Raw genomic sequence first — 14,245 nt, 5'->3', positions numbered from 1 at the left:
TATACTTCTTTACATTTACGCTAAAAATAAATAATTTTGTAGACAATATACCTTTAACTTCAACTCGTCCTTCGTTTGTCTTGTTAGAACCAGACAACCGAATTTCATAACCAATACGCTCTTCGCACTGTTCTTCATCTGTGCCATCATTGCAGTCTTGGATTTTGTTGCATATCTAATTTAAAAAATATAAAAAACAAGTTAATATTTGTTTATTTTGTTGGAACTTTTAGTTAAAATTATGTTTTGTCTAAAATTAATTCATCATTTTTAATTGCAAATACTATACCTTGGATAAAGTGATACATTTATTCCCATCACACCTAAAATGTCCGTCAGAGCAAGCTGCTGGCGACTTTTCCCTAAAGTTTGGTTGATGATAATTCAGAGGCAGAACTTCCAAAGGAGCCTCCGGAAATTTCTTATGCTTCCTCTTAAAATCCCTATTATTATTCGTCAGTTCCAACTGTTCCACTTCTTCATTAAGATCAAAAGTCTTAGGTGTATCTGTTTCATTCATCTCGAACTTCTTACCAAAGTACATCATTTCTATGATTTTACCCAAAGTTTCTGCAACCTCTGGTCGCAAAGGGTTACTCTGGGCGTTTCTTGGCGGAATTTTCATAACGTTGGAAGATTTTGCAACCACATTGGGCAGAGGTGTTGTGTAATACACACTTGGTGGTGTGACAACAACCACCAGAGGCGAAGCAACTGGTTGGGCTGATGTTACGTAACCACGTGGAACAGATGGTTGTGTTTGGGACGAAGGTGTTGGGGCGTTATACTGAGGTCGTCTTGTACTTGGTGGTGTTGATGGTCCTGTTAAATTCAGGTTAAAAACTGATGGTGTGGCTTGGCCTATTGGAATTGGGGCGACTGGTGGTGGTGGAGTTGTGGTATGGTGAGGTGTCACATTATCGTCACAGTAAACTGGTTCTTTATGATGATATACTGGTCGTTTAATATCTGGTCTTCGGGGGAATGCAGTCAGATGGTCTTCTGTGATCGGTTCTTACTCTCGAAGGCGTACCTAATTTGAATTGAAAAATATAGGCAATTTTGAACAAACAATAATAAGCCAAACCAACTTAGTGCAGTAAACGGAGAGGAAAAAAGGGTATAACTTCTGAATATTTTTACTGTGTTCCGAATTGCATGAAATTTTGTAATTTGGGGAGTTATAAGTAATAAACTAGCTGTAAGTGGAATTCTGTCTTAAGGCAATTAGGGCATCGTGCCTTAAGGCAAATTGCTGGAACTTCCCGTACCGCAATTCAAAATTCGAGTAATTAAAAAAAATCAATAAAAGTTGATCAATGATTTGAAACTTTTAACAGAATTTCGAACCATATTAAATCATTCTATCTTAAATCATTTATTTTGAAATATTTTGGAAATTCTGAACTTTTTTTCAAAGCAATCGTACTGCTTTAGCTGCACAAAATATCAAAGCGCGTAAGCGCCGCGTCGCCGTCTAACGCGTAAACATTGGTACGGAACCCATAGAAATGTAAACAAAATTTATACTTATTGTTAAAATCTCTATAAAATATCTGATAATTTGATGTGCATATCTCCAAAGTCGTGTTCCTGCCTTTCCAAAAATTTGAATAGTCCTTCATTTAGTCAATACAAATAAAATGTTTTTTAGAATATTCAAATCGGACGCTCCGTTCTCTTAAAAACTGAGTTACCGTTTTCGGCACTTTTTGCCCCATACCTTTGGAACGGCTAGACCTGCCTTCGCCAAAAACTAATCAGCACGTCTCCTTATCAATACGAATCGAATGTTTTTTGAATTATTCAAATCGGTTGATCCGTGTTCCCGAAATCGTCGACGAAAATTTCTATCCGCACATACATACATACACGCACACACATACACACACACTTACATCCATTTTTTCTAAGGTATGCCAAAATGTTCAGAAAGCTTTGAAACGTAAAGATATATAAAAATTTTCATTTTCGATTTTTTTGCGATTACTATAACTTGCCCTACGGGAAGTTAATAAGTAGACATTGAGCCGTTTTATTGCTAGAAAACGTTTTTAATATTATAGGATATTATTAAAAATATTTTTTAATACATTTACCTTGCAATAAAATCATTTTAAAACCCGTGAAAACCCTAAAACCCTTCAAACAACCTCTAAATTAAAAAAAAACTTCAAAACAAATTGCGGTATGATATAATAAGAATTACGTATAAAAACAAATAATATTTTATGTTTTCTATCTTGATTATCAATTTTTTTACTCTTTTTAGACCCTTAAAAACAACCTCTCGATGAAAAATTGTTTGAAAAAATTATTTTGAAATTGAAAGAAAATTAAGAAATTCAAAATGATATGAATGTTATTTTAATTTCTCGAAAATAATCATCATATCCATAATTTGTTCAACTTTTGAATAAAAACAGTTAATATAACACGAGTACTAATTACACTAGTAATAATTTTGTCTAAACTCGTATATTTGTTGTTCTTGTTACTGCAATTATTAAACTTTCATTTGACTATAATGATAATATTATATTGATTTATTTAACACGTGGACCTTTCAGCCATAAGATTTACTATAAGAATAAATCGCCTGCAAAAATTCTGTACCATGAATATAGATATTTTTCATGATCAACATAATAATACACACTTTTGTGGTTGCCCTTCCCCCTAATTTTTTCTAACAATTTTTTATCAAGGGGTTCTTTTTAAGGGTCTAAAAACGGTTGAAAATTTGATAATCAAGATAGAGAACATAAAATATTATTTACTTTATACGTAATTTTTATTATATCATACCAAATTTATTTTTAAGTGTTTTTTTCAAATTAGTGGTAGTTGGAAGTGTTTTTAGGGTTTTCACGGGGTTAAAAATAGTTTTATGTCAAGGTAAATGTATTATAAAATATTTTTTAATTATATCCTTTAATATTAAAAACGTTTTCTAGCGATAATACGGCTAAATGTCTACTTATTTATTAAGGGGTTGCACTCCCCGGGGGTGGTGGCGGAACCCGAATTGTTTTCACTTTTGAACTTGAGGTTAAGATGAATCGAATTCCAAAATTTTATACAATACGGAGCACAGTAAAAAAATTCAAAGGTTATACCCTTTTTTCCTCTCCGTTTACTGCACTAAAACAATAATAAACCAAACTAACTCTAATAATTAATAGTATTGAATAATTTCTGATACCGACCTGTTCCCGGATGCCAAGGATTGTAGTTCTGGTTCACCTGAGGAGGTCTGCTTGCTGTTTTCATTTCTGGATTAATTTGCTTGTGAGGATCATAAGGCTCAACAGGCATTCTCGTATTATTTTGTCTGTAACCTTGCACGTTGACTCTGGATGGAACTGTATGCATATAATGTGTTGCCGGAGTTGTGGTCGTAATTGGATCAGTATAGTATTTTACAGTTGTGCTCTGTGGAGGATCTTGACGTTGAATGCTGGGATGTATTGTTTCTCTATTTCCATGAGGTCTTACATATGTGTGAGAACCAGCAGGTGGTTGATTTATATGATCTTGGTCTGTACCACTCGTATGTATATTTGTATTGTAATCAGGTCTGTACTGTTCTGGTGGAAATCTTGGACTGGGTTCATAAACTCGACCAGGACTTGGTTCACGATGTCGTGTATCATCAGGCCTGGAATCAGGTGGTAAGTAAGTATTAGTACCAGCAGGCTGATACCTTCGATCACCTTCTTGATGCACATGATGTGTATGAGTTTCAGAGTGCGTTGGATGATAGCCTCTGTTGAAATCATCTCTGCCTATATTAGGTCTCTCATATATAGGATGTGTGTTGTGCTGATGAGGTTGATATGAACCATGTGCACCATGTCCTATATTCCATTGATTGTTGATTTCAGAATGTTGTCCTTGAGAATCGTAAAAACTATCATCATGCCCTGGAACTTGCATCTCTGGCGAAGGTTCAGGATAAGGCGATTGAGGCCTGTGATAAGTAGGTGTGTGATGGCTTGGGCTAGTATCTGGCCCATAACTTGGCATATTTGTATTTGGTCTATGATGGTGATGGTGGTGATGAACACCATGGTGAGCCCCTTGATTGGGCATCGGAGGAACTAATTGCTGGCTTGGTACATTCGGTTGCTGATGGTGATTGTGATGGAACTCGTTTTGTCTGTGCATGCCATGCCATCCATGATGCCCATGGTGATGAGTATGGTGTTGGTGAATATTGGATGGCCTTTGATTTCCATACTGTGATCCACTAACCAGTGGATTTGGTTCATAACCACCTGATGAATGTTGAAACTCTGGATATTGGGGGTTGGTTTCATCTTGCCTTCGTTGTGCATTTTGAGGAGGAACTAAATGCGAAGCAGGTACACCATGTGTACCTTGCTGATATCCGTGCGCATTATGGATGGTCGAACCCTGGTAACTATTTTCTATTTTATTAGATGATATAAATTGCGGATTAGATGGACCAAATTGTAAGTTTTTACCAGGCCTTCCAGGTCTTCTATCCGAAACGTGATGTCTTACAACACCATTTGAACCGGCTTGTTCGGTGTCAGAAAATTTAGGCGAAGGTTTTGATATATCGCATCCCACATTTTGTGGGTAATCACAAACGCTGACTAAGGGATTAAAAGCGGTTCCAGGGCCGCATTCTTGAATGTAGGTGATTCCATTAGCGCAGTTTAGAAACTTAGTGCAATCTGTAGGATGCGGAAATATTCCAGATGCGCCTGATGGACATTTTGGTTCACTTGTAGATTTTGAAGATGAAGAAGGAGCAACTCGAGCTTGGGCTTGATGATGTGAAGTACTTTGTAGCTGCACAAAGTTAGCTGAGGTTGAAAAGGCACCGTGCAAACAATCAACCTTATGTGCATGGTCACATTCTAAGGTCTCAGGATTAAACAATGTACCCAGTGCACACGGTTGGATGTAACCTCTACCATTCCAACAGTTCAAAAATTGTCTGCAATCATATGCATACACGAATTGTCCAGTAGCACCTGGTGGACATTCATCTCCAATGTACACCTCTTTGTCAATATTTTGTAAATTTGATTCCGCTTGATATGCCGGCATTAACTTTGCGCTTCTGGCAGATCCCATAAATCTAGAAGTGGCATCTTGATCCTGCAATACAGATTGTTTTAATTGTTTATCTGTTATATATGTCTTAGTGGCATGCTTATCAATTATAGATTTAGTTTGGGAAATGATTGCCCGAGAGCAATCGACATTTGCAAAGTGATCGCAAACATTTTTGATATGATTGAATAAAGTTCCTGGTCCACACGTCATAACGTATGCATTTCCTTGCCAACAGTTGATAAATTTTTGACAATTGGATTTGATAGGAATTAAACCTGTGTAATTTTCAGGACAACTAATTTCATCCTCGGTATTATTCATCAATTTCACATCGCGTGAAACGTTTGAAGGAATTGGTGAATGATCTTCGAAGTTGTAACTGAATTCAGTGTCTTCGTTAGAAAATATGTGGCGAGCATCTTCAGTAATATTTTTGCAAGGAGTTGTTTGAACTCCAATTTGGTATTCTAACATGCACCTGGCATAAAGAGATTTACCATCCTTGAATTTTTCTTTGTGACGCCCATCAAATTCTTCGACGGATTCGCTGGCATTCAAATCGTCTTGGGTTGATGCTGATATTTCAATATCTCTAGATCGGTTAGAATCTGGCTGTAATAAATTTCCTATTGAATCTAGATATGTAGTATCATTGAATACTTCAACACTTAAATTTATATCAGAGTTTTCGTCATTGGTAAAGGTTGTATCATAATCCAGTAATTCTTCATTGACATTTTCTGAAGTAGTGTCAGGTGTTTCTATAGCATTTTCAAAATCTTTGGTGCTTGTCAGTTGTACTAAAATATCATTCTGAGTAGTAGCATTTTCTTCATCCTGGTTTTTAATATACCTGTCGTAGACATTGGCTTGATTTTTACTTTCAGTTTGATGTAAATCATCGACTACTTGGTTTTGTTTGGTCTCTGATAAATTAGAATCTGATAAATTCGTATTTTCATTGGTTTTCAAATTGTTGTCTTCAACTGGTTGATTCAGTTCTACAGGCTCAGTGAAATTGCTGAAGACTTGGATACTTTTATTATTTTCATCTTGGATACTTTTATTATTCACATCAGCGAAATTGTTAATACTGGATGTGTTATCTTGAATGTTGCCTGTATCACTTTCTATTGGAAATAATTGGTCAAAAGTTGGAAATGCTGCAGTTAAATTCACAAAATCACTCACTTTGTTGCCTGTTTGATTTTTGGTTGCAGAACTAAAATTTGACTCTGCAAGATAGTTATTGAACAAAAAATCAACGTCTTCAAAGGTATTGGTAGAATTAGTTGTTACAATGGGCTCTGTAGAATAATTATTTACCAAGAACCCAAAACCTTCTGTATTTGTAGCAAATCCATCGGTATTATTTGCAACATCAGCTAAATTGTTAATACTAGATTCGTTATCTTGAATATTGCTTTTATCACTTTCTTTCGGAAATAATTGGTCAAAACTTGGAAATTCTGCAGGTAAATCCACAGAATCACTTAAAGTTTTGTTGTGTGTTTGATTTGTGGTTGCAGAGCTAAAATTTGACTCTTCAAGATAGTTATTGAACAAGAAATCAACGCCTCCTAAAGTATTGGTAGAATTAGTTGTTACAATAGGCTCTGTAGGATAATTATTTAACAAGAACCCAAAACCTTCTGTATTTGTAGCAAATCCATTGGTGTTACTTGTGTTGATTGGTGGCACCAAGGTTGTAGTACCAAATACAAAATTTTTACTTTCCCTATCAAAATTTGTGCTAGTAGATTTGGTAAGTGAATAACCAGTTCTATCTAAATCAACATCATCTGTAATTTGGTTTAAAGTTTCTTCTGAATATTCATTGGAATCCTCGAAAAAAATGTTATTGTTTTTGTTGTCCTTAGTTGCTTTTGGTGTAAATAAGGAAGTTTTTGAAAGTTCTTCCAAAATTTCCTTGTTTGCATTTGTGTTAAAAACTATTTGATTGGAATTATTGGTACTAGGCCAAACCAAGATATTTTTTGAAGTTGTTGCATCATTTTGGGATTTATCCAGGTCGCTGTCAGTTGTTTTGCTAAAATTTGTAAAATTGAAAAATATAGGAAAATTTACAAATGTTGTTTCGGTTTTGGCTTCCAGAGTTTCTGTATGCACTTCTGCTGATTCAGGAAAAACTATTCTATCGTTTTGACCACCTGCAAATCTACTTTGTACTTTAACTGAATCTTTGGTCAGATTTGTAAAAAAATTTACAAATGTAGATGCAGTTTTGGTTTTAGCCTCATTTTGTATAAAACTATTTGACCAACTTCCTGAATCCTTTACTGCAGATTCAGGAAAAACTATTCTATCATTTTGATATTTGGTAAATCTATTTTGTACCTCATCTTCAAAATTAGTTGCTAATTTTGGATGATCAATTGGATCTGCAACTCTTGATTTTTTATTACTTTGATGGTAATTATTGGTAAATCTATTTTCTATCTCATCTCCAAAATTACTTGCTGATCTTGGATGATCATTTAGATCTGCAATTCCTGATTGTTTTTTGTTAACTTCAACAACTTTGCTGTAGTTTTGATGTATTTTAACACTATTTTGCCAATGTGTATAAAGTTGATTATAAAACCAATTGTCTATGACGGTTTCTCTATGAAGAGGCGGCTTTTTAGGTATTTCTTTGCCGGAATAAATCTATATAAATGGATTAATTATTGATATAAAATCTATTTTTTTTTGTTAAAACATTTATTTGGAAATACAAAGTATAAATAAGTTGCAAAAGTTTTGATGACTAATTTATCTGAATATTACATAATTTAATTCGAAGGAATATAAATTACAAATATTTATCACAATTTTATTTCCGGTAAAAAAATTCGTTATTCGTTAAATGTTCTTTAAATAAACATAATATTTTTGAAGAATTCTTCTTAATGTTTCAGTAAACATTTCTGATATGTATATTACTATAATTTTAATCAGTTCTAATTATGAAGATCAACAATGATCTCGTTCAAATAATCAATGAAAAAAAATTTTACTTTCCGAAGAAGGAGTTTATGTTTTCATCAAAAAATCCGATTCGTTAATTTTATGTTTTCTCGACGTTTCAAGCCATTCAGAATCGAATTGGACCGAATTTGGAAAAAGTATGTCTGTGTGTGTGAACAGATTTTTTGCCGCAAATAGGCGTTTTGTCAAAAACGATTTTAAACATTTAAAAGCCATTCGATGTATCTCAAGGAGGACTATCGTTTGTCAGTTTTGTGCGACGATCTGCCGAGCCGTTTCTTTGTAATTTGGAAAATTTTCCTTTTCGTCCACATTTAAGCTCATACTACCGAATCGATTTTAAAAAATCAAAAACTGTTCGAAAGATATTAGTTGTAGTTATTCTTGTAATTAACTGTTGAAAAAAAAATTTAAGCCGATTTTTATGGAACTTTTTTGGCGATATATATCATGGTCTTATAGAACATACTGAAATATTACGGCCTCTTGACAAGTAGTTTAATTTTAAAAATTCTTTGTGGTTTGTGAAAATGAGTAGTTTGGTCTTAATGAACATACTAAACCATTAAAGTTCTACGCTGGTTCAATTATAAAAATTATTGATTTTTGAAAATTTGCTTTTAGAAAATACTCAGAGTAAACGTGTTCGTTCCTTTTTAATTATGTGTAAAAAATCCACTCATAATACTTTTAATCACTCATAAATTAATTTATTTTTTATTGATTAAGTCGATTATTTACACATATCGGGAAGTTCATGTAACTTGCCTCAAGGCAAAATACTAAAACCAACTAGTTTAAATGTTTTTTTAAATAAATATCATATTTTTAGAGAATTCTTCTTAATGTTTAAGTAAACATTTCTCATATGTATATTACTATATTTTTAATCAGTTCTAATCATGAAGATCAACAATGATCTCGTTCAAGTTATCAATGAAAAAAATTAGTGATGTGCCGACTCGAAAATTTCCTGATTCGAGTGATTCGAATCAGAAAAAAACCTGATTCGAATCATGATTCGAATCAATTCGAATCAAGTTCATATATGAACAATTATAATTTAAGAGAAGAAATAATATCATTTTAATAATTTTATAAGTGAAATAATTAATTTAGTAAGCAATTAATTCCAAAAAGTGCAGAGATGAATACATTTATACTATATATATAATAATAAACTAGCTACAAATATAACTAATCTTTCAGTGAATTTACAGTAAAATATAACCAAACACTTCTCTATCACTAAAGTATATAAACAATATTCTTAATCTTACGTTGAACGAATGCATGTGTATATTATTGATTGTTTAGATCTAATCTAAACAGGCAGCTGAATCTAACGTCTTACGAATGACTTAAAATTCAATCCACTACTGTAAGATTGATATTATTTCATTTGTGTGAATTGCCATTACTTGCATAATTAAAATATAATAATTTTGTATGTGTATAAAACTCGTTGTGTAGTTTATTTTGATAACAATTAAAATCTAAATCGCGTATTTATTATCTAAATGAGTTTTTGATATTTCATGAACAAATTGCTCTCAGCGCTTAGTCAAAAATAAACAAACACTCAAGACCCATACGCACTGCATCTCCATAAGTCGATACGCTAAACACGGACACATGTTTCGAACTCAAGTCGGTATGTTTCAGTTTGAGTATGAACTCGGATAAATTCATACCGACTTGAAGTCGGGATAAGTCGGTTTGAGTCATAGGAACTCGAATTAATTCATAACGACTGAAGTCGGGATAAGTCGGTTTGAGTCATAGGAACTCGAATTAATTCATAACGACTTGAAGTCGGGATAAGTCGGTTTGAGTCATAGGAACTCGAATTAATTCATAACGACTTGAAGTCGGGATAAGTCGGTTTGAGTCATAGGAACTCGAATCAATTCATATCGACTTGATTCGGTTAAAGTCATATAATTGGAGTCGGGTGATACATTTAAGCGTATTAAAGGCGGGTGACTCGCATGATTTAATTCAAGATTTATTTTTTATATTTATTATTATTATTTTTATATCTTTTATTATTATTATTATTTATATTATTATAATATTGAATTAAATTAAAACATTTTTTTTATATTTATGAAATTTGTGTTCACACATGTTTTTATCACAGTAAATATTCGATTTTCGCGGCTTGATACGAGTTGATTCGAATCAAGTAAAATCTGATTCGAATCAAGTCGTTAAAGGCTTGATTCGAATGATTCGAATCACTTGATTCGACTTGGCACATCACTAAAAAAAATATTTTTATTAACTCTCCAAGTTTTCGAAATTTGTAATAAATACAAAGAAATATAATGAGTCACTTAGAGAAAAAATTATAAATATATTATTATTAAAAATAAATTTTACATTTTCTTTATTAATTAGAATTAATTTGAGACTCTTTAGATTTTATCGCAATTTTACTAACTAATTGTAAGTGGAATTTAGCCTTAAGGCAAGTTGCCTGATCTTTTTGACTTGTGTAAATAATCGACTTACGAAGTCATACTTAGAAACTTATAAAGTTGTGACAAAACAAAAAAAAATGAAATCGTTGAGCCTTTTTTATGTTTTTTTTTTCAATTTTAGTGTCAAAAGATTCAGAATGACTTGAAGACAGAAATGAAAAATTAGAAAAATAGATTTTAAAATGTTTTTTCTTTACAGTTCTTTTTATTGGTCATTTCAAGACAGGTGTAAAAATTTTTATATGATAATGAAAAAAAATTATAAAAGTCAGATTTTTTGGTAAAAACATCAACTTTAACTTTAACCAATAAATTATTGAAGATTTTATTGTTCACAACTACAATTTATAAATATTCTACTTAACATACGATAATGCATATAGTATATTAAAATAAAAAAGTGTATTACATAAAATTACACTATAGGGAATAAATTACATCACCAATAATATACAGTAGAACCCCTCTAAGACAATCACGCTTAATACGATTATTCTTATTCTAATATATTGTATTACTTAGAAACATATTGTCTCTATCCCATATAACACGTATAGCATGCATATATGGTCCGGTTCTTGGAAAATCGTCTTAACGAGGTTTTACTGCAATTTAAAAATAAATTTTTACCAAGTACTTACAGATTGTACTAACACAGGTCCCAGTAGACACAAAAGGAGTATTTTCGTTGTACACGACATTTTTATTATATTCACATATTTTTTGCACTTTACACACAAAAAACACTAACTCATAAATAAACTTCACACGAAAATTATTTTAATTCTAAATAAATAAAATTAGTTATTTAAATTAATTAAGATTCTATAAGCACTACTTCCACAGAGATTCAAACTCATTTAGTCAGTATATTTTTGCATATTTTATTATTTTCAAATTTTGATATTTTAATTATTTAATTTGCACTTGATTCTTTCACTAAAGTGTGTTAATTTATTTTAAAAAAATCTGACAAATTATGTTTGTCTGTGGATTGTCGAATTGCGTATGACTCGGAAATTGATCTCTGAAATAGTTCAATCGCCAAAGGTCATTTTCTTACTGATTACAATATCTTTCGGTGGATGAAATGAGTCGAAAGAGTTCTTGTAATCGTCAATTTAAATACACAAAATATTTTTTATATATATTATTTTTATTAGCTTCCGAAAAGGCTAAGTGGGTAAATAACACCTTCTTTTTTATGGGCACCATTTGTTGTTTATTGAAATTGATTTATTTTGAATTTTATTATATCTTATGAATTTTTACATTTGACTATTTTTACTTGCAAATATAATTTGATCTTTTCGTTTCTATAAATCTTTGAAGTTAATAAAACGGAAAATATTTTTTAAGCAAGACAAATATTACACCTATGTTCAGAGAATGAGATTATATCGCCAGCGAAAAAGTAAAAAAATACAAGTAGTCAATAAATGTATGTTAATTTTAATTACATGAAGTTCTTCAAACACAATTATTACATGATGAGTGAAATTGCGAAAACAATATTTGTTTAGGCGTTGTTTAACATAATCCACTGTGTGAACAAATATTATAGAATTTATTAATCAGCAATTACTTTATTTTTCTAATAAAGGTCCAAGTCCTAAATGCTAATTACAATGACAAACCGATCATGTCATATTTGAAGTATGACTTTAATTACATTATTGTTTTTAATTATAAAATCTTATACTCAGTAACAATAGAATCATTAATAGCACTAAAACTGCCCATGATTGTATATTAACCCTTTCCACTCGCGAATTGCTAGATTTATATGTACTTTGGCGCCGGAGCGGTGGCTTCCGAGTGGAAAGGTTAATTAATTATTATAGTTGTAATACCTATATTCGAATGCTATATTTTTTGGAAAAAAAAATTTCTCAAAAATGGTTCATATAAATGACTTATTAGTTATATACTAGAATAGTTAAATACTATTGATGATGGCATAAATTGTATGCCGAAACGTAGATTTCTAGAAAATGCCATGTGTTTCTTACTTGATGTTATGCTCTCCAAATTTTTATTTAAAAGCTTCAACATCAATCTTTATTCATAGCAAAGTAGAGAAGAGTGATTTTATTTATGCCTGGAGTAGATTATATTTAAAACAAATATCTACTTTTGAGAAGTATATATATATATATATATATATATATATAAATTTTGAAAAAACTTTTACTGACACACTTTCCACTTGATCACATAATCTCACTTTCCACTTAATCATGTTCATGATCAACTAAGATTTGAAATTCTTTTTAACTTTGAAACATATTTAATATTTTTACAATATTTGTTAGTTTTATTAGTAAAAAATACAGAAATTTTTGAACATTTTCATATATATTTTTCCCAGATGTTGTATTAATTTAAAATCTTATCTTATAACGCGACGGTGACACTGATCAGTTGGAAATTGAACTTATTATATAGAATGCTTTTGTCTGAATGCGATTAAAAATAGATTTTAATTTATTATCTTGATAAAACTACCTTGCATCATGGTAAATGTACACAGTGACGATGACGTTCCACAAAAGAGTAAAATTGATATAAAAAATTGAGCAATTAAGTCCTGGCAAATATTAGAAGTAGCTTCAGCTTCTTTAGAACCAATTGATAATTAAGAAATAATTTACGTGTTTAATGCCACAAGAAAAACAAGTTGCCAAAAATAGGTGAAAAATATGCCAAGCAATACGGGCAATATCATCGATCACATCGCTGCCACCAATTTTTGGAAAAACAGCCTGAAAAACTTATTTTTCAAGGCTTTCGATGATATTTTCAATATTTCTTCTAAAAAAAAAGTTTATTATATCTCTGATTATATTAAAATCTTAGATATTAAGATTTTTCCATAAGAAAGGTTAAAGAGACATTTTGCATATTGCGACAGTAAAAATCGTAGTTATTGAATAGTTAATGGGTCGGTATTTAAAGTACAAACTTTTCGAAAAATAAGCAAGCAAGCCAATGGCCAAAAGCGGATTTATACACCAACTCATTCAATTTTTACACCAGTGGTTTCCAATCTTTTTTGCAGTGCCCTTAATTGTTTCAACAATTTAATTTTATAAATACTCAACTGATATTATCAGAGATATAAATTAATATGCAATATGATGTAAAAGATTGAATAAAAACTCATTTTTTTGTTTATTTTTTATTGTCATTTAAAGCTGCACTAAGCTGTTAGCGTCATGGACATAAAATCTGGAGTTCTTCAACATTTATCTATACATTTTTAAAGGCATAACATATTATTGTTTATTGCAAATTCCATTTCTGCTTTCTCTCGATTACAAAATTCATCCATCGATTTCAAAATCCATTTCAAGCACTGTCTTAAAGATTCTTTGCAAATCGCGGGCGTTATCAAAAACAATTCTGAGAAGCTGACATCTGTGTATTTACCAAATTTGCTTGAAATTCTCAGACAACTTAATTCTCTTCATAATTCCATAATTAGAACATCCATGTTATTAATGGAAAATCGGAAATGAAATTACTCCGAAATTTTTACATAATTGGTTAATGGTAATGGAATCTAGTTATGGTAAATATTATTGAGAAAATTAATTACAAATGATTTCATACTAAATGTATATTAATTATCAACATATATGCAGTATTAAGGTGGTCCTTATATATGGATA

At 31.3% G+C, this 14,245-nt stretch overlaps 1 protein-coding gene across 1 annotated transcript; it reads right to left on the bottom strand.

Moving 5' to 3' along the window:
- Window positions 1–317: 317 nt before the first annotated feature.
- Window positions 318–11,411, bottom strand: LOC113389496 (atrophin-1-like). The gene is made up of 4 exons (XM_026626524.1): window positions 11,213–11,411; window positions 3,210–5,136; window positions 398–969; window positions 318–323 (listed from the first exon to the last, which is right to left on the bottom strand). Exons 1-4 carry the CDS (start codon window positions 11,270–11,272, stop codon window positions 318–320), a joined length of 2,565 nt encoding a protein of 854 aa, XP_026482309.1. The 5' UTR covers window positions 11,273–11,411.
- Window positions 11,412–14,245: the final 2,834 nt, after the last annotated feature.

Source organism: Ctenocephalides felis, unplaced genomic scaffold, assembly GCF_003426905.1.
Source record: "Ctenocephalides felis isolate EL2017-DRISC unplaced genomic scaffold, ASM342690v1 CF-g0.4_SCAFFOLD_03573, whole genome shotgun sequence".
In the NCBI taxonomy this organism is placed as follows: Eukaryota; Metazoa; Arthropoda; class Insecta; order Siphonaptera; family Pulicidae; genus Ctenocephalides; species Ctenocephalides felis.
The sequence above is the reverse complement of the archived record's forward strand: the minus strand, read 5'-3'. Positions and strand labels throughout refer to the sequence as shown.